The 26057-nt window shown below is 46.1% G+C and overlaps 1 protein-coding gene across 1 annotated transcript in view; it reads right to left on the reverse strand.

Moving 5' to 3' along the window:
• Positions 1-1010: 1010 nt before the first annotated feature.
• LOC309554377 (prolactin-releasing peptide receptor-like) overlaps positions 1011-26057 on the reverse strand; it is a 74990-nt gene continuing 49943 nt past the window's right edge. Inside the window, exon 2 of the mRNA XM_082256042.1 lies at positions 1011-1881. Within this exon, the coding sequence (XP_082112168.1) occupies positions 1248-1881 (634 nt within the window). The 3' untranslated portion in view covers positions 1011-1247. The remainder of the gene's footprint in view (positions 1882-26057) is intronic.

Genomic DNA, 26057 nt, shown 5'->3' on the forward strand with positions numbered 1-26057 from the left:
ACACATAGTTCAAAACCTTGTATAAAGCCTTTCCAGAAGAGTGAAGGCTGTTAGGGATAAGCTTGGATTCGACCTGGGTTTGGTCTAAGCCCATGCTGAAAGCATAAACAAGCTGCGCTGGGCCAATTAGGTCTAATAGCTTTCTTCCTTCAACATAGACCTAATAAGGTGATATTACATCATAGACATTATAGGTCAATGATGTCATGGGCATGTCCACCCTTTTGTGTACATGCAGCTGTGGGGCAAGGAATGCCGTGATTAAAGCTGATTGACCCGACACTATTTTTTATTCAGGTTAGGCGGAAAATGGGTTTGGATTGAGCCCTGGCTCTACCATATTTGTTGCCACAAACGAAAAGGCCAACTCCATTTTTTCCCCCCACAAATTTGGAATGAGGTGTCAAAAAGCTCATAAAGATTTGATGGTCAGGTATACAAAAATCATTTGCCATATACTGTATTTGAACCCATTGTCAAACCCTCACAGTACTGAATACAAGTTCTTATTGGGGCTTGTAGGTCATGTAAGCCAAACCATGACTCTACCATATTTGTTGCCACAAAGGAAAGGCCAACTCCATTCTTTTCCCCCACAATTTTTGAATGGGTGTCTAAAAGCTCATAAAGATGTGATGGTCAGGTATACAAAAACCATTGGCCATATACTGTATTTGAACCCATTATCAAACCCTCACAGTACTGAATACAAGTTCTTATTGGGGCTTGTAGGTCATGTAAGCCAAACCATGGGTCTACCATATTTGTTGCCACAAAGGAAAGGCCAACTCCATTTTTTTCCCCCACAAATTTGGAATGAGGTGTCAAAAAGCTCATAAAGATGTGATGGTCAGGTATACAAAAACCATTGGCCATATACTGTATTTGAACCCATTGTCAAACCTTCACAGTACTGAATACAAGTTCTTATTGGGGCTTGTAGGTCACGTAAGCCAAACCATGGCTCTACTATATTTGTTGCCACAAAGGAAAGGCCAACTCCATTTTTTTCACCACAATTTTTGAATGAGGTGTCTAAAAGCTCATAAAGATGTGATGGTCAGGTATACAAAAACCATTGGCCATATACTGTATTTGAACCCATTATCAAACCTTCACAGTACTGAATACAAGTTCCTATTGGGGCTTGTAGGTCACAGCATGGCTAAAGAGTCAAAGATTTCCCCTCTGTGTCAAGATATCGGAAATGAAAGGCTTTGGGTACAGGATATCGTGTGATTAAGATATCAGAGCATCACGCTGACCGCCACACAGTTGTTGGTGGGAATTATTTTACGCTTAAAGGTGAACATCTTCTTTAGCTCACTGCGAAAGCGGTCATGAAGCCAGGCATACAAGAAGGGGTTGCAGCAAGAGGAACTCATGGCGAACCAGTGACAGAGGAGCTGAATAAGCAGGAAATAATGTTTGTTAATGAGGTTGATGTCAATGTCCCGGATGATGTTGAAGACGTGAATGGGAAGCCAACAGATCCCAAAGGCCGTCACCACCAGCACGATGAGCCTGAAGATCTTCCTCTTCCGCAGTCTATCAAACTCTGCTTGGCTCTGAGTAGGATGGCCAGGGACCACCCTGTTCTTCAGCTTGACGGAGATACAGATATATGATAGGGATACCGCAGACAAGGGCAGGATGTAAGTGATGATCAAGGTGCTGTAGGCATAGGCCAGCCTCTCTGTCTCTTTGTCGAACCAAAATTCTTCACAAATGGCGAAGCCTTGCTGCTGGAACTCTATGTGGTATGTATGAGCAATGGCTGGCCCAACTAAGGCAAAGGACAGGAGCCAGATCCCCCCAAGCACATAGATGCAGGTCGTCACAGATATCCTCCTCTTTAATGGGTGCACTGTTGCATAGTACCTAGCGAGAAACAAAACAGGACACATAATTAGCCTTCAAGTGACGGCGGTGATGATGCACTTACATGAGCTTTTGAATTGTTTCCCGATACCTTAATTACTGTTTAGAGTAATGTAGCTGCTAACAAAGAAGGACGGCAGTTATTTGTTATGTGTTTTTTTTTGTTTCACCCACCGCACAGCTGCGGCACACTAATGTTGTCTGCAGGTTTGTCGGAGGACGTCTGTTATGTGTAATTAATGTTTTGTGCTAATGACTGCTGTAATGAGGAAAGCTTAGCCTTTTTGGAGGATAATTAGGAAGACTGCCCGGAATAAAATTAAATGTGGATAAACAGAATGGATATTTTTGATTTATGAATATTAACCACTTAAGCCCCAGCCCTATTTCGGACACTTTTTGTTCACAAGTTAAAATCAGTATTTTTTCCTAGAAAACTACTTTGAACCCCCAAACATTATGTATATATATTTTTTTAGCAAAGACTCCTGTAGAATAAAATGTCGGTCATTGCAATATTTTTTGTCACGCGGTATTTGCGCAGCGGTCTTTAAAACGCCATTTTTTTGGAAAAATTACGAAAAAGCATATTTCACTGCATTCAAAAAATACTAAACAGTAAAGTTAGCCCATTTTTGTATATTGTGAAAGATGATGTCACGCCGAGTAAATAAATACCCAACATGTTACGGTTTAAAATTGCGCACACCCGTGGAATGGCGACAAACTACGGTCAATAGAAGTCTCAATAGGCGACGTTTTTAAAAATTTTTAACGGTTACCAGTTTAGAGTTAGAGTGTATCTATTTTTTTTAATTATTGCTCACGCTCTGGCGATCGCGGCAATACCTCACATGTGTAGTTTGAACAGCGATTTCATTCGTGGCTCGACTTCCGTACACGTTTTCTTTCGTGCGCGAGCTAACGGTGATGGGGGCTGCTAAAAATTTTTTTTCCTATTTATTTATTTATTTTTTTTTAACTTTATCACAGGTTTAAAAAAAAAAAAATAAAAAATCTGATCACTTTTATTGCTGTCACAGGCAACGTAAACATCCCTTGTGACACCAATATGTAGTGACAGGTACTCTTTATGGAGGGATCGAGGGTCTAAAAGACACCAAACCCCTCCACTACACTTCCATGTATGCAAAACGCAAAAAACGGCGTTTTTGCATACAGCCGTTTTTTAAATTTGCCGCTTTTTGCAGCACAGTAACCTGGAAGTGACATCATGGACGCCGCCTCCGTGTTACGTCATCGGAGACCCGATCAAAGCCATTTCCGGCATTGATCGGGACTCCATCCAGCCGGCGGACGTGCCGGCTGGGTGATCGGGCCTCCCGGTGGGACGGGACCCCCGAACAAAGCCACGGAAGGCGGCGGGAGGGGGGGGGACATCCCCTCCCACTCACCCGGGTAACGATCGAGCGGCTCCCGAGCCACATCGGTCATTACCGACGGAAAGCCGACCGTCGGCTGTTAACCACGGTACTGGGATGATGCCTCTAGCTAGAGGCATCATCCCGGTATACTACCGCAAAGTCTGCCGACGTAAATATATGTTAGTATGCGGTAAGTGGTTAAAATTGCGCACACCCGTGGAATGGCGACAAACTACGGTCAATAGAAATCTCAATAGGCGATGCTTTAAAAATTTTTAACAGTTACCAGTTTAGAGTGTAGCTCTTTTTTTTTTTATTATTGCTCACTCTCTGGCGATCGCGGCGATACCTCACATGTGTGGTTTGAAAAGTGATTTAATTCGCAGCTCGACTTCTATATGCATTTTCTTTCGTGCGCGAGCTAACGACAACGGGGGCTGCTAAATTTTTTTTTTTTTTTTTCCTATTTATTTTATTTTATTTTATTTTTTTTAACTTTATCACAGGTTTAAATAAAAAAAAAAATCTGATCACTTTTATTGCTGTCACAAGCAATGTAAACATCCCTTGTGACAGTACTAGGCAGTGACAGGTACTCTTTATGGAGGGATCGAGGGTCTCAAAGACACCAAACCCCTCCACTACACTTCCCTGTATTCAAAATGCAGCAAAAGGCATTTTTGAATACACTCGTTTTTTGAATTTGCCGCCTTTAGCAACAGAGTAACCCGGAAGTGACGTCATGGACGCCGCCTCTGGGTTACGTCATCGGAGACCCGATCGAAGCCGCTTCCAGCTTTGATTGGGACTCCATCCAGCTGGCGGACGTGGCGGCTGAGTGCTCGGGTCTCCCGATGGGTAACGTTACCGCCGGAGAGCCGACCGCCGGCTCTAAACAACGGTACCGGGGTGATGCCTCTAGCTAGAGGCATCCCCCCGGTATAACACCGCAAAGTCTGTCGTCGTACGGGTACGTCGCTTTGTGGTAAGTGGTTAACCACTTTAAGACCGGGCCTATTTTTGACACTTGGTGTTTACAAACTAAAATAATTTTTTTTTTTGCTAGAAAACTACTTAGAACCCCCAAACATTATATATATATATATATATATATATATATATATATATATATATATATATATATTTTTTTTTTTTTTTTTAGCAGAGACCCTACAGTGATGGGGAACCTTGGCACCCCCAGATGTTTTGGAACTACATTTCCCGTGATGCTCATGCACTCTGCAGTATAGTTGAGCATCATGGGAAATGTAGTTCCGAAACATCTGGGGTGCCAAGGTTCGCTATCACCGCCCTAGAGAATAAAATGGAGATCGTTGCAATATTTTTTATCACACTGTATTTGCGCAGCGGTCTTCCAAACACCAATTTTTTTGGAAAAAATGCACTTTTTTTAACCACTTGCCGACCACTGCACAACTATTTACTGCGGCAGTCAGCCTCTGTTGGGCAAAGCGACGTAGACCTACCTCTCTCGCCCAAGAGCCTGTAGGGGGCAAGCGCGCACTGCCGCCGTCGTGCTCCCACCCCCGCTCGTTCCCTGCCTAGCCAGCGCGTGTGACCGGCGGCTCCGATGTCCGCCAGCCACTCGCGATCTTTCACAGGAGAGGGAGAAAGACAGACGGCTGATGTAAACACAACCGTCTGTCATTCTCACTGAAGTAATGACAGAGGCTATGCGATCCTGCTATATAGGATCGTATGTCTCTGTGATTACTTCACTAGCCACGCCCCCTAACAGTTAGAATCACGCCCCTAGGGGCACACTTAACCCCTTGATCACTAATAAAGTTAATACCTTCCCTGCCAGTGTCATTTTTACAGTAACAGTGCATATATATAGCACTGATTACTGTAGTAATGTCACTGGTACCCCCAAAAGTGTCAAAAATGTCAGTTAGGGGTCCGATCTGTCCGCCACAATGTCGCAGTCCCACTACAAATCGCAGATCGCCGCCATTACTAGTTAAAAAAAAAAAAACAATAAAAATGATATACATCTTTTCCGTAGTTAGTAAACGCAATAACTTTTGCGCAAACCAATCAAAATACGCTTGTTGCGATTTTTTTTATGAAAAATATGTAGCAGAAAACAAATTGGCCTAAAATGTTAAAAAATTTAGATTTTTACATTTTTTTTGAGAATTTCATATAAAAAAAAATATGAAAAATATTGTTATTTTTTTTTAAATTGTCGCACTTTTTTTGTTTATAGCGCAAAAAATAAAAATCGTACAGGTGATCAAATACCACCAAAATAAAGCTCTGTTTGTGGGAAAAAAAGGACGTCAATTTTGTTTGGGTACAACGTCGCACGACCGCGCAATTTTCCGTTAAATTCACGCAGTGCCGAATCGCAAAATAGGGCTTGGTCTTTGAGCAGCCAAATCCTCCGGGGCTAAATTGGTTAATTAAAAAATAAGAAAACAGTAAAGTCAGCCCAATTTTTTTCTATAATGTGAAAGATAATGTTATGCCGAGTAAATAGATACCCAACATGTCATGCTTCAAAATTGCGCACACTTGCGGAATGGCGACAAACATTGGTACTTAAAAATCCTCATAGGCGACATTTTAAACATTTCTACAGGTTACCAGTTTAGAGTTACAGAGGAGGTCTAGGGCTCAAATTATTGCTCTTGCTCTAAAGATCGCGGCAATACCTCACATGTGTGGTTTGAACACCGTTTACATATGTAGAAGGGACTTGCTTATGCGTTCGCTTTTGCTAACGGGGACAGAGCGCTTTAATTTTTTTTTCATATTTATTTTATTTATTATTTTTTATTTTTACACATTTTTTTTTGATCATTTTTATTCCTCTTACAAGGAATGTAAACATCCCTTGTAATAGAAATAGGCATGACAGGTCCTCTATATTGTGAGATCTCTGGTGTCAAAAAGACCTCGGACCTCACAACTACACTAAAAAAGAAAAAAAAAAAAATTGTTGAAAAAAAAAAAATCGGCCCTTTAAACCGGTTGCTAGGCAATAATGTATGACGTCGCTCCAGTCCTCCAAGACCATAGAGTCGAGTGGGGGGCCATCTTGCCCTCACTCGACTTCCGGTCTCTGAGGATCCGGGACCGGATCGTTTTCCCCGCTGCCGGCTGGTCCAGTAAGCGGGGAATACGGCCGGGGGGGCACCTCTTCCACCACACCGTAAGGGTGATCCCGCAGCGAATACGCTGCTAGGACCCCCCTTATCTGAAAGCCAATCGCCTGCCGTTTTCAAAAATAGCGGGGTTATGGCAGCTATATACTGCCATAACCCCAATATTTAGCGTCAAAGGGCCAACGTAAATCGACGGCGGGCGGTTGGTAAGTGGTTAAATGTGGATAAACAGAATGGATACTTTGATTTTTGAATATTAAAAACATTTTAAGTGGTGCTGCCATGGGTGCCCCTCTGCTCCCCACACCTCTATGTGCGGGGAGCAATGCATCCTGAGGATTTAGGAAAAATATATTTCATTACATTTGAAAAAAATGGAACAGTAAAGTTAGCCCAATTTTTTCTGTAATGTGAAAGATAATGTTACCCCGAGTAAATAGATACCCAACATGTCACGCTTAAAAATTGCGCACGCTTGTGGAATGGCGACAAACATTGGTACTTAAAAATCTCCATAGGTGATGTTTAAAAATTTCTACAGGTTACCAGTTTAGAGTAACAGAGGAGGTCTAGGGCTAGAATTATTGCTCTCACTCTAACGATCGTGGCAATACCTCACATGTGTGATTTAAAGCGGAATTCCGGACACAGAAACATTTTTTCAGTGAACATACCCCCCGGGACAGTCAGGGCTAGTACATTCCACAATGGCTAGCCTCTGATCTGTCCCGGTTCGCACTTACCTGCAAGAAGAAATACTCACTTATAAAATTTCTTCCACAGCGTTGCCATCTCTGTTGTGGGCAGCTGAAGCCAGCGCGATCCTCTTCTGCGTCCTCTTCCGCATCTTCTTCTCCCAGAATGCGCCTTCACCGACCCCTCTCGTCACTTCCGGCGCGGCGCCGCATTGCTACACAGCTTCTGGGCATGCCCAGAAGCTGTTTAGCAGGGAATGCGGTGTCGCACCGGAAGTGACGAGCGGGGCCGGTGCAGGCGCATTGATTCCTGGGAGCGATGACGTTCAGCTCCCAGGAATCATTGCAAGCCGGAAGAGACGGCGCGGGCCGAGGCTGCAGAGGGAGGAAGTGACAAAAGGTGAGTATTTCTTTCTACAATTACAAGGTAAGTAAAAAAAAAAATAATCCTAACTATCCAATTCCTTTTCAGGTGAAGCAAAGCAAGTGGATGGGAACAAAATCAACAAAAATGACAAAAATCTTTCCCTTTGTTAGTAAACGCGATAACTTTTGCGCAAACCAATCAAAATACGCTTTTTGCGATTTTTTTTACCAAACATAAAACAAATTGGCCAAAAATGTTAAAACATTTTGATTTTTACATTTTTTTTGGGGGGGAATTTCATATAAATAAATGTGAAAAATATTGTTATTTTTGCAAAATTGATGCTCTTTTTTTGTTTATAGCGCATGATCAAAAAATCGCACAGGTGATCAAATACCACCAAAAGAAAGCTCTGTTTGTGGGAAAAAAAGGACATCAAACTCGTTTAGGTACAGCGTCGCACGACCGCGCAATTGTCCGTTAAAGTCACGCAGTGCCGAATCGCAAAATAGGCCCTGGTCAGGAAGGTGGTAAAATCTTCCGGGGCTTAAGTGGTTAAAGTCCCATTTTTCTGTCTTTGTTTTTATATATTTACTCAGGGATGGAGGTAACTAGACATTCCATGTGGCAAACCATAGATAATCAATTTTTTTTTGTACACATGGGTAAATAGTCATTTCATTGACTCTATACCGAGATCGGGGTCGCGCTGTGTTGTTAGCCACGATCGAGAGAGGCTGTTCTGGTGCGCCGTCATATGACGGCGTCCCAGAACAATGGATACACCGCTCCGCAGTCATTTCACGGCGGGCGGGTAAGAAGTGGTTAATGAAGTTCTTCTTTAAGGTAGGCTCAGACAAAGCAATCAAAGAATATTTCAGAGGTACAAGGAAGCCTGGGTTTATTTTAACCACTTCCCTTAAGCCCCTTCCACTGCTAAGCGATTGGCCACTCCCACATTTTACCGCGTCGCAGGTCTTATCCATTCTCCAGTGTCCCTCATTCTGAAGTTTAAATGTTGGGAGGTATGGTGACACCATGGCCGGATCTAGAGGGGGTGCTGATTTTAGTTGTACCCCCCGAGGCCGGTCCTTTCATGGATGCTGTGCCTGGCCACTGAGTGCCTTCCCCCTATCTCTGCACTCACGGCCGGGACAAGGGGGGAGCAGCCTGGGGCAGTTAATTCTGCAAAGGAGAGGACAGAGATCAGAGAACCAGAAGTCTGGGCTGTGTTCTCCCCTTCCTGTCAGCAGAGCGATCCTCCATAAAGCATATGACACACGATCGCTCTTACATCTTACAGTGTTTGCTTCATTCCCTGCTGCAGAGAGGTGAGCGGTCATTGGAGGAGATAGGGGGTGGGGTAATCAAACTGTTTACAGCTTGATCCTGTCATCTGCTGTACAGAAGAGCATGCCACTGACAGCAGTGAGAGAGCACCTCTACCTGGGGTGGGGGGGGGGGGCTCACAGGCCAGGGGAACTTCACACAATGAAAGTGTGTGTGTGGGGGGGGGGGGGGGGGGTTACAATTATTGGTGGTGAGATGAGAAGTTCGTGCAGGAGGGGGTATTTTTGCTAGGAAAGGGGGTTAGGGGGATTTTTACAAGGAGGGGGTATTTTTGCTAGGAGAGGGGGTTGGGGGATTTTTACAAAGAGGGAGGGTTTGTGCTGGGGGAGGGGATTGGGGGGGGATTTGTGCTAGGAGAGGGGATTGGGGGGATTTGTGCTTGGAGGGGGGGGGGGGTTGTGCGAGGAGGGGGATTTGTGCTAGGAGAGGGGATTGGGGGGATTTTGTGCGAGGTAAAGGGATTTGTGCGAGAAAAAGGGATTTGTGCTAGGAGAGGGGGTTGGGGGGATTTTTACAAGGAGGGAAAGTTTGTGCTGGGAGAGGGGATTGGGGGGATTTGTGCTTGGAGGGGGGATTTGTGCCAGGAGAGGGGATTGGGGGGGATTTGTGCGAGGAGGGGGATTTGTGCTAGGAGAGGGGATGGGGGGGGGATTAGAGGGTTTGTGCTATGAGGGGGGATTTGTGCTAAGAGAGGGTATTGGGGGATTTGTGCTAGGAGTAGCTGCAGGACAACATGGTGTCACCCCTGGGGGGGGGGGGTGACACCATGTTTTACCACACCAGGTGACACCAACCCTAGTGATGCCACTGGGCACGCATGCAACATTTTTATTTTAAAAATGGCTCCTGTAGACATGTGGTCAGTCTGAAGTTTTACTGCCCCCAACCGCCAAGATGAAAGTCGACCATGTTAATGCCCAATGCCGCAGTTGCAGTGAAAATGATACAACCTGTCTCATATGGCAGGCACTACCGCCGCCAAATGCAACCCACTCAAGTGAAGGGAGCCACGCACTTGGTGTACTGCCTTGTTCAAAATCCCCTTCGACTGAACACAAAAAAAACAGGCCTCCAGGAAGTGGCAGTTTCACCTTCTGAATACCTGGCAGCCCCTATCTTACTGTCCTCTGGAAAGGAATCCACCCCCTAAACAAAGACTTAGTCAAGTCTTTCTCAACCTTTTAAACACAGATAAACCCTTGAAATAATTGGTCTCAGAGAGCCCCTGCTAACAATGACTATACCTGCAACTCATCATGATACATTAGTGTAATAGTCAACGGGAAGAATGATCCTTACACTTGTGGTCATTGGGAAGAAATATCACCTTGCAGATAGCTAAAAAGATGAATGGTGTCAGTGGGAACTTATCTGGGGGGCGGAAATTGCTCATTGTTCAAGAAACCCCTAGCAACCTCTGGAGGAACCCTGGAATTTCATGGAGCTTTGGTTGAGAAACCCTACACTGGAGGAACCTTAGGGTTCCATGGATCCTAGTTAGGTAAGAATGTTCCTTACACTTGTGGTCATTGAAAAGAAATACCCTCTTACAGATAGCTAAAAAGATTATTGGTGTCAAAGGGAACTTATCTGGGGGGGGGGGGCAGAAATTTCTCATTGTTCAAGGAACCCCTAGAAACCTCTGGACGAACCCTGGAATTTTATGGAGCCCTGGTTGAGAAACCCCACTCTGGAGGAACCTTAGTGTTCCATGGAGCTTAGTTAGGGAAGAATGCTCCTTACACTTGTGGCCATTGGGAAGAAATACCCTCTTACAGATAGCATAAAAGATTATTGGTGTCAAAGGGAACTTATCTGGGGGGTGCAGAAATTGCTCATTGTTTAACCACTTAACGACCAGCCACGTAGATCTACGTCGGCTGATTTTGAGTGGTTATACCGGGATGATGCCTCTAGCTAGAGGCATCATCCCGGTACCGTTGTTTGAAGCCGACGGTCGGCTTTCCGTGGGTAACGATCGATACGGCTCGGGAGCCGCTCGATCGTTACCCGGGGGGGGCGGGAGGGGACGTCCCCCCCCTCCCGCCGCCTTCCGCGGATTTGCTCGGGGCTCCCGTCCCACCGGGAGCCCCGAGCACCCAGCCGGCGCATCCGCCGGCTGGATGGAGTCCCGATGAATGCCGGAAACGGCATCGATCGGGTCTCCGATGACGTAACCCGGAGGCGGCGTCCATGACGTCACATCCGGGTTACTCTGCTGCAAAAGGCGGCAGATTTGAAAAACGGCTGTATGCAAAAATGCCGTTTTCGGCGTTTTGCATACAGGGAAGTGTAGTGGAGGGGTCTAGGGTCTTTTAGACCCTCGATCCCTCCATAAAGTGTACCTGTCACTACATATTGGTGTCACAAGGGATGTTTACATTGCCTGTGACAGCAATAAAAGTGATCAGATTTTTTTTTTTTTTTAAAAAACCTGTAATAAAGTTAAAAAAAAAGAAAAAATAAATAGGAAAAAAAAAAATTTAGCCGCCCCCGTCACCGTTAGCTCGCGCACAAAAAAAAACGTATACGCGAGTCGAGCCGCAAATGAAATCGCTGTTCAAACCACACATGTGAGGTATCGCCGCGATCGCCAGAGCGTGGGCAATAATTTAAAAAAAAGAGCTACACTCTAACTCTAAACTGGTAACCGTTAAATAAATTTAAATCGTCGCAGATTGAGATCTCTATTGACCGTAATTTGTCGCCATCCCACGGGGGGGCGCAATTTTAAACCGTAACATGTTTGGTATCTATTTACTCGGCGTGACATCATCTTTCACAATATACAAAAAAAATGGGCTAACTTTACTGTTTAGTATTTTTTAAATGCAGTGAAATGTGATTTTTCAAATTTTTTCCAATAAAATGGCGTTTTAACCACTTTACCACCGGAGGATTTTGCTGTCTTCCGTCCAGGCCACTTTTTGCGATTCGGCGCTGTGCGACTTCAACTGACAATTGCGCGGTCGTGCGACGCCGTACCCAAACGAAATTTGCGTCCTTTTTTCCCCACAAACAGAGCTTTCTTTTGGTGGTATTTGATCACCTGTGCGATTTTTACTTTTTGCGCTATAAACAAAAAAAGAGCGTTTATTTTGAAAAAATAACAATATTTTTAACATTTTTTTATATGAAATTCCCCCCAAAAAAGATGTAAAAACCAATTTTTTTAAAAATTTTTGGCCAATTTGTTTTCTGCTACCTATGTTTGGTAAAAAAAATCGCAATAAGCGTATTTTGATTGGTTTGCGCAAAAGTTATTGCGTTTACTAACAAAGGGAAAGATTTCTGTCATTTTTGGTGTTTTTTTTTTTAACGAGTAATGGCGGCGATCTGCGATTTTTTTTGCGGGACTGCGACATTGCGGCGGACAGATCGGACCCTTGACTGACATTTTTGACACTTTTGGGGGTACCAGTGACATTACTACAGTAATCAGTGCTATATATATGCACTGTTACTGTAAAAATGACACTGGCAGGGAAGGGGTTAATTTTATTGGAGAGGGAGGGGTTAATGTATGCCTGGTGCTTACTGACGTGTGTGGGCGGAGGGGACTGAGTGAGTCATGGACAGATCGGATGTCCAGCTATGCTGAACACTCCGATCTGTCACTCCCTGTCACTATGGAGATCCGCCCGCTTGTGTTTACACAGGCGGGCGGATCTCCACACTAGATCCCCGGCGATCGGGGCAGAGCAGCGGCGATTGCCGCTGCTCCTCCCCTGGCCCGACTCCCGCTGTGAATGAAAACAGCGGGAGCGAGCCTCCAGCGGCGCGCAAGCGCCGCCCAGAAGGGGGAGTGTCTGACGACCTAGTACTACGTCGTCAGACGATAACGAGCCACTCTGCCGCAGTAATATTACTGTGGGCGGAGGTAAAGTGGTTAAAGATCGCTGTGCAAATACCGCGTGACAAAAAAATTTGCAATGACCGATATTTTATCCTCCAGAGTCTTTGCTAAAAAAATATATATAATGTTTGGGGGTTCTAGTTCTTGCCCGGAAGGATTTGCCCCCTTAATGACCAGGCCATTTTTTCCGATTCGGCACTGCGTCATTTTAACGGAAAATTGCGCAGTCGTGCGACACTCTACCGAAATAGAATTGATATCCCTTTTTTCCCACAAATAGAGATTTCTTTTGGTGGTATTCGATCACCTGTGCGATTTTTATTTTTTGCATTATAAACAAAAAAACAGCGACAATTCTGGAAAAAAAAAAAATAATATTTTTCACATTCTGCTATATAACATTCACAATAATAAAAAAAAAATAAATATACATTTTTTTTTCATCCTTTTAGACCAATTTGTATTCTGCTACATATTTTTGGTAAAAAAAAAAAATCACAATAAGTGTATTTTCATTGGTTTGCGCAAAAGTTATTGCGTCTACAAACTAGGAGAAAGATTTATGTCATTTTATTTATTTATTTATTTACTGGTAATGGCGGCGATCTGCGATTTTTAGCGGGACTGCGACATTGCGGCGGACAGATCGGACCCCTAACTGACATTTTTGACACTTTTGGGGGGACCAGTGACATTACTACAGTAATCAGTGCTAAAAATATGCACTGCCACTGTACTAATAACACTGGCAGGGAAGGGGTTAACCTAGTTGGTGATCAAGGGGTTAAATGTAAGCCTAGGGGCATGTTTACTGACTGTGGGGGGATGTGAAATGATCATAGAGACCTGTGATCCTATATAGAAGGATCACAGGCGCTTGGTGATGATTCCAGAGAGAAGAACGGTCGGCTGTGTTTACAACAGCTGACCGTCCTTCTCTCTCAGCGGGGAGCGATCGTGGGTGGCCGGCAGCAATCGTGGTCGCCGGCCCCGTGCATCGGCATCCCCGCTGCCGAGTGGGGATCAGTATTAGTATACTGATTACAAGTGACTATTATGTCCACCTCATTCAAATTCCCAAAAGGGCAACTGTTTTTGTTTTTTTTTAGTGCACAATTAGGGATGGAGGTGTACCCCAGCACTAGGCACGCGACCAATTAACACATACGGCGGTTTACGCAGGTGGGGCTGCCTGCCGCAGTATAACTGCGGCGGACGGTCCTTAAGTGGTTAAGGAACCCCTAGCAACCTCTGGAGGAACCCTGGAATTTCCTGGAGCCCTGGTTGGGAAACCCTACTCTGGAGGAACCTTAGAGTTCCATAGAGCCTAGTTAAGGAAGAATGTTCCTTACAATGGTGGTCACTGATCTTAGAGAAGAATTCCCCCTTTATAGATAGATAAAAAGATGAATGGTGTAAGTGGGAACTTATCTGAGAGGCAGAAGTTGCTCATGGCTCAAGGAACCCCTAGCAACCTCCTGGAGGAACCCTGGAACTTCCTGGAGCCCTGGTTGGGAAACCCTACTCTGGAGGAACCTTAGGGTTCCATGGAGCCTAGTTAAGGAAGAATGTTCCTTACAATGGTGGTCACTGGTCATTGAGAAGAATTCCCCCTTTACAGATAGATAAAAAGATGAATGGTGTCAGTGGGAACTTTTCTGAGAGGCAGAAGTTGCCCATGGTTCAAGGAACCTCTAGTAACCTCTAGAGGAGCCTTAGGCTTCCATGAAGCCCTGGTCTAGAAACCCTGCATTAGACTGAGGCACAGAACAAGTGAGCAGGGCTGCTTCATATAAAAGGCCATTCACGGATAAATATTGGAAAGTTTAAAGCAATTACTGGAGCAGACTTTGGTATAGTGGGGGATAATTTCTATCCGAGAACTCTCTGAACCGGCCTCTGGTCCAGCAAAGTACAAAATTACCGTCATTTTGCCGAGTCCTTTTCCCTAAAACGGCAACTAGTACAGAAGAATGGGCGGCAAAAAACCGGCACATAAATGTCAACCATGTAATTTTCTGTAGCAGTACGAGAACCTCTACATACATAGCTGTAATTTCCCATAATATTTCACACAAGGCGTATAATTTAGCTATGGCGCCCTGCACTCCTTTAGGTTACCGTGTCCAGTTTGCGACCCATTATTGGGTTGCGATAAAAGCTTGCCGAGGTCTACTGAGAAAAAGCAAAACACATTGAATTGATTACCAAGCAAGTCTGTTAGGTGACCCTTGTGAGTCGTGAGTCACACACCCCGCTATGATATAAGGAACCTTTCCTGAAAGACGTATCAGTTATTTTACATTTTGGAAATCTAAGCTGTGAAGCTGCCATGATGACTCTCCAGCTTCACTTTTGGGGGCGATTATTTACAGTATAGAAACAATTGTCCAGCCATTCGCCCACTTACCCACTTCCGGAACGCCCACTGCAGATTTACGTCGGTACTTTTCTAAATGAGCTGTTTTGTTTTAAGTAATAATTATTATCTCTACATATTTAATTCATCTTCCAGACATTTGGTGGTCCCCATCTTCCATCTTAGAGACCCACATTCACGTCATTATCTATTTTCCAAATTGGGTCCCTATCCTTGTTACACCGGTCCTGGTCCTGAGGAAGCTTGGTCAGATCTGCAATATCCCCATGGTTTAGGTGGACCCACTCCAACATTGGGGAATACTTGGAAGGGGTGCCTGTCTGGCGGGCTGACTGGGTCAACCGGATTAATATTTGCCAAAAGTAGACTGTGTGTTATATGGGTGAGCACTGCTATTTTACTAAAAATCCGTGATTGCGAATACATTTTACATAATTAGACTATATTGATGCACAATGTGATATGTTTATTTTTTCTTGTTTATCTTTTCTCTAAGATATAAGGATACAACATCACTATGATGGTTCCTGAAGAAGCTATCTCTTATTCAATTCCGAAACGCGTTGAACTATATAGGATGTCCTAGTATTATGACGTCTACAGTCTGTAGCTTATGTTGAACAGTTAGTTTGATGTTTTTATCAAAGATTTAATAAAAAGTTTTTGAATTTTATTTTCATGTGTGCTCATTCAAGTCAACCCATGCCCTTTAGTCCGATAATATCAGACCCACTGTGGTTATTTGGTCCATATCTACATTTACACAGTGAGGCCTGTTTTTTTTTTTTCTTTGTTTCCTTTTTTTATTGGTCTTCTGTAATATTCTAATTATCTGAGATACTGAATTTTGGGGTGTCACTAGCTGTAAGCCATAATCCTCAAAATTAAAAGAAAGAAATGCTTTAAATATATCACTCTGTGTGTAACGCATCTATATAAAATATGAATCAAAAAACAAAGGGAAACACCAATACAAATTGATTAATGTATCCACAAAAAAAAAAAAAAATTCAATAGATCATATTGAATGATATAGCAAAAAACAAGCGGAGCGCCTCTAAGTGCAATACGTTTAATGGAAGTAAAACATACAACAGGTGGTAACTCACTAGATGTGGATGAAGTAAAGGCACAAAAACAAACGTCCTGGGGTCAAGCTGTCCATGTAGCTACTGCCGGGAGGAAGGATGTTGAGGGGATCTGATCCGGTAGATGAAGCAGCGGGGAGATGCCGGCTCTGTCTTCCCCGGGACCGGACTCTCAAGGCAGGCGGGGACTCAGCTTCAGCCGTAGGACGTAAGCACGGTCAGGTGTGCACCCCTGACCGTGCTTACGTCCTACGGCTGAAGCTGAGTCCCCGCCTGCCTTGAGAGTCCGGTCCCGGGGAAGACAGAGCCGGCATCTCCCCGCTGCTTCATCTACCGGATCAGATCCCCTCAACATCCTTCCTCCCGGCAGTAGCTACATGGACAGCTTGACCCCAGGACGTTTGTTTTTGTGCCTTTACTTCATCCACATCTAGTGAGTTACCACCTGTTGTATGTTTTACTTCCATTAAACGTATTGCACTTAGAGGCGCTCCGCTTGTTTTTTTGCTTCATCCTTTTGACAGATTGACTTCCTGTGCAGCAGAGCTGGCCCTTCGTGCAGACCTTCATCTCATTTCCTCATTACATGGACTTCACCCCAGCCTATTGCTATATAGGTATCTGTGTTATATATTGTTTTCTGTTTTTATTCGTTTCATGATTTTGCTTGCACACTAGCTGTTTCCCAGTGCTTCAGAGCGCCAGCTTCCTTGTTTATATTGAATGATATGAACTTGATCAAATCATACAAATAAAGAATAGCAGCCACTAAAATAAATATGTAACAAATTAAAATGTGCTAGATATTGCATAAAATCTAACATTAGCGGCACTGAATAAATAATATCACCCGCGGGTGCTGTGCATATAAAAATCAATGAATGAATAGCAGTCCCTTAATAACAGTCCGCTAATGCATGATTGGCGATACACCACATGATACAGCAGTGATTGAAGTAAACACACTGGAGGGATGCCTATGGCAGGAAACAAACTTGACCGTCACCACACCTCGTGGAAATCCTCCCCCTTTGGTAGAAAACTCACCGCCAATCAGAATCAAAAAGGCATTCAGTGGTGGCCCATCCATTGGTTGTGCAGGGGGGCCGCCCCCCCCATCCATGCGTCTGACCCCCTAATCTACATGCAAGGTGCCGGACGCATGGAGTTCAATGGGGTTTTTTTTTTAAAGCATGTGATTAGGGCTCTATTAGGCTTCAAAAAAGGGAGGGCTCGGGCGCAGAGCACTGCGCCCTGAGCCCACCCAGTTGTGTGAAAATAGCGAATGAATATTCGCTTTTGTCACACGGACCCTCCTCCTGGCCAATCAGGAAGTGGGTCCTGAGACCCGTTTCCCGATTGGCCGAAAGGAGAAGCCATGCCATTGACCATGGAGGAGGAGGAGGGAAGAGACGCAGGAGCTGCTGCTGCCTGCCCTCCCTCCACATATCCAGGCAGGATGAGTGAGCCGGCGACCGGGGGTGGGGGGGTGGGTGTGCTCCGTCTGCCCCCCCCCCCGGCCTATGGAGCACCAGCCGCCACTGAAGGCATTGATCTCATAGCACCAGACACCGGCCACTCTCTCCAAGCAGACTGATCTTGTCCTCTCAAGGTAGAGTAACAAACTGTCCTCCTTACATGGGAGAGATGTGCTTCAAAACCTCTAAAACCTAGGTGCGTCTTATGGTCAGGTGCGTCTTATGGAGTGAAAAAATACGGTATATGGTTTTTGGTGAATCTAATAGAAAATTGTACAAGAAAATTGAACATGTATGGTCAGCCTTACACAGATTTAGACAGATTTGTGAAGAATATTTGAGAGAAATCGGCCTTTTGTGTACATAGAAAAAGTCTTAGATCTCTGAGTTCAGCTCATGAAAAATGGAGGCAAAAACAAAAGTGTTGCTTTGCTAATTTTGTTCAGTGTATAATATTAATCTGACGAATGCCCATTTGCTGGAACGTTTGTCATGGGTTACTGGAGGAGTGTGGAGGCCAGCCTCTTGCCCACGGACTACGGGCCCTGGCTTGTAGGGGGAGCGTGGCACTGGTTGGGGGTGTATGCTGGGGGACCCTTGGAGTACTGTTAATTTTAATTCAAGTCCCTGTCACCCCAAGCGACACAGACTTTGGGCCTAAGCTGCATATTACAACAAAGGACTTCACACAATGAGAGACTAAACAGATGCTATAAGACTGAGCTATGGTTTACTGTGGGGATGTGAATTGACACTTAAGTTATAATAAGGTGTGTTGAAAATGGAGACTGGCAGTCTGAGAGCCGATGTCTTCTGCTTTCATCTGTTAAGAGGTGGAGTGTGTTCACACTTCTAGGAATGTATATTCGGCTTTGTTTTGGGCTTGTTGTTTGTTGTGTTAATTATGATAATGTTGCAGTCTCATTCACCTATTGTCTCTTTCCAGATGACCAAGGTATGTTGACTACGTTCTGTACACAATTGCATTTGCATATGATAATGAAATCAAACACATGAGACTGTATATATTGGAAGTGAGTTGTTGAATAAAGTGTCTTTTGTTTTACCCTTCATTGAGCTTAGGCTGATGTTTGGGGGGGAATTGAGGGGCCAGGTCACTGCATCACGTGAGATTCTGGAGACCTAAGACAGAAATACTTGGTCCAAGTATTGGGGATCTGTTACACCTCCAAAGGATCGAAAAGAAAAAAAAACTGGATCTTTGACCTTGGCACACTCTATCTGGTATGAATCGCAAATTTTGCAATATTTTTAGAAAAATAAATTTACTACTCCTGCTGCGAGTATTATTTTGGCTATGTGCTCTATGAGTACACAGGGTTATACGTTTTTACTACACTTCTTCCACTCAGAGTTGGAGTCCCATGGGAAAGTCACAACTATGAAGAACTTCCCAAAGACCCAACCATTCCATTTCAGTATTTTTATATCTAGAGAGAAAGGCGCAGCGATCCTTATGTAAGTGGAATTATGTTCTACAAACATTTATTACAATAAATAGACACTGGAATTAAAACCTTCCATCCGTGCCAGGAACGTCTTACATCAACTTTCTGGCTCATTGGGTTCTACTGATCCACAGCAGAATTTAATGAATCCAGATATATTCATTCCTGCCACAGAAAGGTGATTTTTTTTTTGCGTTTTATTAATTAGGCGACTACATACGGTTATTCGGGTTAAAGTGGAACTAATCTCTCTCAATCAACAGGAACTGTTTTTCATTTCCAATAATTGTATTTTATTTTTTTCAAAGACGTGTAACACAATTACAAACGCTCATTTAAACATAGCCGTGGATATCACTATAACAGAGCAAAAGTGTGTGTTGCCAATCTAAAACTGATGTATTATTGGGCAACTATGTGGCAAATGAGGTTTAATGTTGATAATTGTAAAGTTCTGCACTTAGGGGTAAGAATATGCATGCATCATACATACAAGGGGGAGTAGAACTGGGGAATCCATAGCGGAGAAGGATCTGGGGGAATCCATAATGGAGAAGGATCTGGGGGAATCCATAATGGAGAAGGATCTAGGGGAATCCATAGTGGAGAAGGATCTAGGGGAATCTATAGCGGAGAAGGATCTGGGGGAATCCATAGTGGAGAAGGATCTAGGGGAATCCATAGTGGAGAAGGATCTGGGGAATCCATAGCGGAGAAGGATCTGGGGCAATCCATAGCGGAGAAAGATCCAGGGCCGGACTGTCCTAGCGGGATACCGGGAGGTTTCCCGGTGGGCCGCTGGCCCTGGGGCCGCTTTAAGGGCCGCCGCAGCCGCATCGCCGCTTTAAGGGCCGGCGCAGCCGCATCGCCGCTTTAAGGCCGGCGCAGCCGCATCGCCGCTTTAAGGGCCGCCGCAGCGCCGCTTTAATCACTGGGGTCCACTCGTGTGACGTCAGCCGCTGTGAGCCGTCAGGACGCCGATGGTCACGGGGGCGGGACGGTCACGGGGGCGGGGCGGCTCAGCGGCGGGAAAATTGACTAGCTGAGTCAGTGGAGGGAGGCTGGCTGAGCGTGCGGGCGAGGCTGCGAGTGCGACCCGACTGGTAACTGTCGCGGGCACGCCGATTATGATCCCTCCCTCTGCACTCATCCCCACAGTCCCTCCTCCCCGATCCTAAGGGTTTTTGGGTGATGCCAGGTGGGAAGGCAACACAGGACTCAGAGCCAAGATATGTCATGTGGGTTTGCCACTGCACCTTCTTTACCCCAACCCCACTCTGCAGTAAAAGACATCTGTGCCCTGCTAACACCCCAGCCCTCCTGAACCCCAGTGCCATCACCTCCAGACCCCCGGCGCCATGCCCCACCTAAACCCCCAGTGCCATACCCATGCCCTCCTGAACCCCAGTGCCATCCCCTCCAGACCCCCGGCGCCACGCCCCACCTAAACCCCCAGTGCCATACCCATGCCCTCCTGAACCCCAGTGCCATCCCCTCCAGACCCCCGGCGCCATGCCCCACCTAAACCCCCAGTGCCATACCCATGCCCTCCTGAACCCCAGTGCCATCCCCTCCAGACCCCTGGCGCCATGCCCCACCTGAACCCCCAGTGCCATACCCATGCCCTCCTGAACCCCAGTGCCATCCCCTCCAGACCCCCCGGCGCCATGCCCCACCTGAACACCCAGTGCCATGCCCTCCTGAACCCCAGTGCCATCCCCTCCAGACCCCCGGCGCCATGCCCCACCTGAACCCCCAGTGCCATACCCATGCCCTCCTGAACCCCAGTGCCATCCCCTCCAGACCCCCAGCGCCATGCCCCACCTGAACCCCCAGTGCCATGCTACTGACCCCCAGCACCATGCCCTCCCTACCCCCAGCGCCATGTTCTCCTGAACACCCAGCGCCATGCCCTCCTGAACCCCCAGCGCCATGCCCTCCTAACCCCCAGCGCCATGCCCTCCTGACCCCCAGCGCCATGCCCTCCTATCCCCCAGCGCCATGCCCTCCTGACCCCCAGCGCCTTTCTCTCCTGAACCCCAGGGCCATGCTCTCCTGAGCTCCCCCTGCCATGCCCTCCTGACCCCCAGCGCCATACCTTCCTGACCCCCAGCCTCATGCCCTCCTGAACCCCAGTGTCATGCCCTCCTGAACCCCAGTGCCATGCCCTCCTGAACTCCCAGCGCCATGCCCTCCTGAACTCCCAGCGCCATGCCCTCCTGAACTCCCAGCGCCATGCCCTCCTGAACTCTCAGTGCCATGCACTCCTGACCCCCCCCAAAGCCATGCCCTCCTGAACACCCAGCACCATGCCCTCCTGAACCCCAGTGCCATGCTCTCCTGACCCCCAGCCCCATGACCTTCTGACACCATAGCACCATGCCCTTTTGACACCCCAGCCCTCCTGATCCCCCCAATACCATATCCTCCTGTCCCCCCGGTGCCATGCCCTCTTGACACTCCAGCCATCCTGACCCCCCAATACCCTGCCCTCCTGACCCCCCCCCCTGCACGGTGCCCTTCTGATCCCGTAGTACTGTGCCCCCTTACCCCAGCCCTACATACTGATGACCTCTGTACACTGCCCTATATGCTACCTCTGTACACTCCCCTACATACTACTGACCCCTGTACACTGCCCTACATACTACTGACCTCTGTGCCCTGCCCTACATACTACTGACCTCTGTACTCTGCCCTACATACTACTGACCTCTGTACACTGCCCTACATACTACTGACCTCTGTGCACTGCCCTACATACTACTGACCTCTGTACTCTGCCCTACATACTACTGACCTCTGTACACTGCCCTACATACTACTGACCTCTGTACACTGTCCTACATACTACTGACCTCTGTACACTGTCCTACATACTACTGACCTCTGCACACTGCCCTACATCCTACTGACCCCTGTACACTGCTCTACATCCTACTGACCTCTGTACACTGCCCTACATACTACTGACCTCTGTGCCCTGCCCTACATACTACTGACCTCTGTACTCTGCCCTACATACTACTGACCTCTGTACACTGTCCTACATCCTACTGACCTCTGTACTCTGCCCTACATACTACTGACCTCTGTACACTGCCCTACATCCTACTGACCTCTGTACACTGCCCTACATACTACTGACCTCTGCACACTGCCCTACATCCTACTGACCTCTGTACACTGCCCTACATCCTACTGACCTCTGTACACTGCCCTACATACTACTGACCTCTGTACACTGCCCTACATACTACTGACCTCTGTACACTGCCCTACATACTACTGACCTCTGTACACTGCCCTACATACTACTGACCTCTGTACACTACCCTACATACTACTGACCTCTGTACACTGCCCTACATACTACTGACCTCTGTACACTACCCTACATACTACTGACACTGGCCAGAAATCAGAGCACATAGCCAGGCTTGAAACTAATCAAGAAAATCCGCTTGCAGTACCAGATGTTCTGCCTTCATGATGGACTCCGGCATCTGACTTGTGGGGGCAACCAATTACCCCCCCAGACTAGACAAAAAAAATGTGAATGAAAGTGAATGACGAGATTTTCACTGAAGCTAACTTTTAAGGTAGGCTAAGTTTATATTTTTACAGTGACATTAGTTTTAGTCGTTTTTTCAGGGTTTTCTTTATGCCACCTTTAATTTTTATTATGGATTTGCTAGTTAATTTGAAAAAAAATAAATGATAAAAAGGGGATTCTAAAAAAGGTAGCTCTGCACCCCGGTGATCTTTGATCTCTTCAATGTTGTTCAGGTAGATCTCCATCTTTTATAGGTTGCCTACCCCTGCTTTAGAGACTCAGTGCTACGTTAGACACGATTATCAGCAAAGATATGCACTTTCCCCGATATATCGGAGGTGGCCAATATTGCCGATATTTCGGGAAAGTGCGTTTACCGGAGTGATGCCTGCAGCTTGAGGCGTCACCCCGGTACCGGCGTCCATAGCCGACGGTCAGCTGTTTATAATGACAACCGATGCTGAGAAGCCACTCGGCTGTCGTTACAAGGAGCGGGAGGGGAGCCTTCCACGGCTCGTCCGGGTCTCCTGTCCCACTGGGAGACCTGGGCAACCAGCCTGCACGGCTGTCGAATACCCGATCAAAGCCACATTCGGCTCTGATTGGGTCTCCACGCAAAACCCCGGAAGTGATGTCATGCGTAATATCACTTCTGGGTACTGTCTGGCGCCAGATTAAAAAAAATGACGGCATTCAAAACAGCCAAACTTGGCGTTTTGAATGATTTAAGTGCAGAGGAGGGGTTCCTCCTCTCCCAGATTCCTCCACAAAAGTACTTTTAAAAAAAAAAAAAAATAAAACATTTTAAATGTACAAAAATATCATCCGATACCGATATGCATTGGCTAAAAGATCGGTATTGGCAACGAAAAACCTATATCGGTCGATCACTAGTATGAACGTTTACTGGAAGGGGATACAGAGGGTATATTGGGAATCTTAGTGACGAGCGTTATGCGCTCCATATCTCTTTTATAGATGGGGATGTAATACAATCTATGATCACCTGAAAACAGGGTGAGGTGACGTTAAGCTGTTGGGCTGGTATAATAATGTTATGGGGCTGGTATGAAATTATTTCCAGGGCTGGTTTTTATCCCCAGTCCAGCCCTGGAAGGATCTGGGGGAATCCATAGCAGAGAAGGATCTGGGGGAATCCACAGCGGAGAAGGATCTGGGGGAATCCATAATGGAGAAGGATCTGGGGGAATCCATAGCGGAGAAGGATCTGGGGGAATCCATAGCGGAGAAGGATCTGGGGGAATCCATAGCGGAAAAGGATCTGGGGGAATCCATAGCGGAAAAGGATCTGGGGGAATCCATAGCGGAAAAGGATCTGGGGGAATCCATAGTGGAAAAGGATCTGGGGGAATTCATAGCAGATATAAGATTGTGTATATGGGATTGTATGGTTGGGTTTTCTTTACTGTTTTTTTTTTTTTTTTATTGGTTGAGCCGGATGGACTTGTGTCTTTTTTCAACCTGACTAACTATGTCTAACATTATAGAGTACAGTAGTGGGTATTGCATTAGGGTGTGTACTCCTCAGCACAAACACACATGCATGTATATCATTAGAGCAGTGGACGGTGTCAGTAGAGCAGAGATTGGTCGTCAGTAGGGCAGTGGATGGTGTCAGTAGTTTATTTATTTAATTTTTTTTTTATTTCTTACAGTTGAATTTTTCATTTTTTTTTACAATATTATTTCTTATAATTTTTTTACAATTTTTTTTAGGAGCCCCGTGGGGGGGGGGGGGGGTTAAATGGGATGTCCCATTTTTGAGACAGAGAAAGGGACTGAGGACAGAGATTCCCCAGTCCCTTTCTCTGCAGCCTCAGCTGCATTGGACAATGAATGAATGGGAAGTGCTCTGTGCTGAGCGGCTTCCTGTTCGTTCACAAACTGAAGCATTTTAAATACAGTTAAACATTGTTAAGAATGAACACAGGAGTGATTGGTACAGATCGCTCACTGTGATCATTCAGAAACCTAATGTGAACTTTATCTTAGGCATGCGCACAGGGTGGGCACACCCTAATCATCCCATATGGTGCAGATCTCCTTCCTCTGTGCTATGTACAGAGTGCAGAGATTAGAGCTGCACTACATACAGAGTGCAGGGTTCTAAGGTGCACTACGTACAGAGTACAGCGTATAGTGGTGTACTGTGTACAAAGTACAGAGTATCGGGGGGAACTATGTATAGAATACAGGGTTAAGGGGTGCACTACCAACAGAGTGCAAGGTTCAGGAGTGTTTTGCAGAACTCAGGGGTGCACTGAGTACAGAGTGCAGGGTTCAGGGTTGGACTGTGTGCAAAGTCCAGAGTTCAGAAGTGAGCGGTGTATAGAATGCAGAGTTCAGGGATGTACTATGTACAGAGTGCAGAGTCCAGGGGCATGCTGTGTACAGAGTGCAGAGTTCAGGGATGTACTATGTACACAGTGCAGAGCATAGGGGCATGCTGTGTACAGAGTGCAGAGTTCAGGAGTGTGCTGTGTACAGAGTGCAGAGTTCAGGAGTGTGCTGTGTACAGAGTTCAGGGATGTACTATGTACAGAGGGCAGAGCTCAGGGCCGTGTTGTGTACAGAGTGCAGAGTTCAGGAGTGTGCTGTGTACAGAGTGCAGAGTTCAGGAGTGTGCTGTGTACAGAGTTCAGGGATGTACTATGTACAGAGGGCAGAGCTCAGGGGCGTGTTGTGTACAGAGTGCAGAGTTCAGGAGTGTGCTGTGTACAGAGTGCAGAGTTCAGGAGTGTGCTGTGTACAGAGTTCAGGAGTGTGCTGTGTACAGAGTTCAGGGATGTACTATGTACAGAGGGCAGAGCTCAGGGGCGTGTTGTGTACAGAGTGCAGAGTTCAGGAGTGTGCTGTGTACAGAGTTCAGGGGTGTGCTGTGTACAGAGTTCAGGGGTGTGCTGTGTACAGAGTTCAGGAGTGTGCTGTGTACAGAGTGCAGGAGTGTGCTGTGTACAGAGTTCAGGAGTGTGCTGTGTACAGAGTTCAGGAGTGTGCTGTGTACAGAGTGTAGAGTTCAGGGGTGCACTGTGAACAGAGTTCAGAGTGTGTTGTTTACAGAGTGCATAGTTTAGCAGTGCTCTACATACAGAGTTCAGGGGTGCGCTATATACAGAGTGCAGGGTTCAGGGTGTGTTGTGCACGTGTACAGAGTGCAGGATTCTAGGTGTGTTGTGTACATCGTGCAGGGTTTAGGAGTGCGGTATATAAACAGTGCAGGGTTCAGGAATGTGCTGTGTACAGAGTGCAGAGTTCAGGGGTGCACTACGTACAGAGTGCAGGGTTTAGTAGTGCTCTATGTACAGAGTTCAGGGGTGCACTACGTACAGAGTGCAGGGTTTAGGGGTTTGCTGTGTACAAAGTGCAGGGTTTAGGGGTGCACTATGTACAGAGTGCA

Source organism: Pelophylax lessonae, assembly GCF_965119305.1.
Source record: "Pelophylax lessonae genome assembly, chromosome: 4".
NCBI lineage: Eukaryota > Metazoa > Chordata > Amphibia > Anura > Ranidae > Pelophylax > Pelophylax lessonae.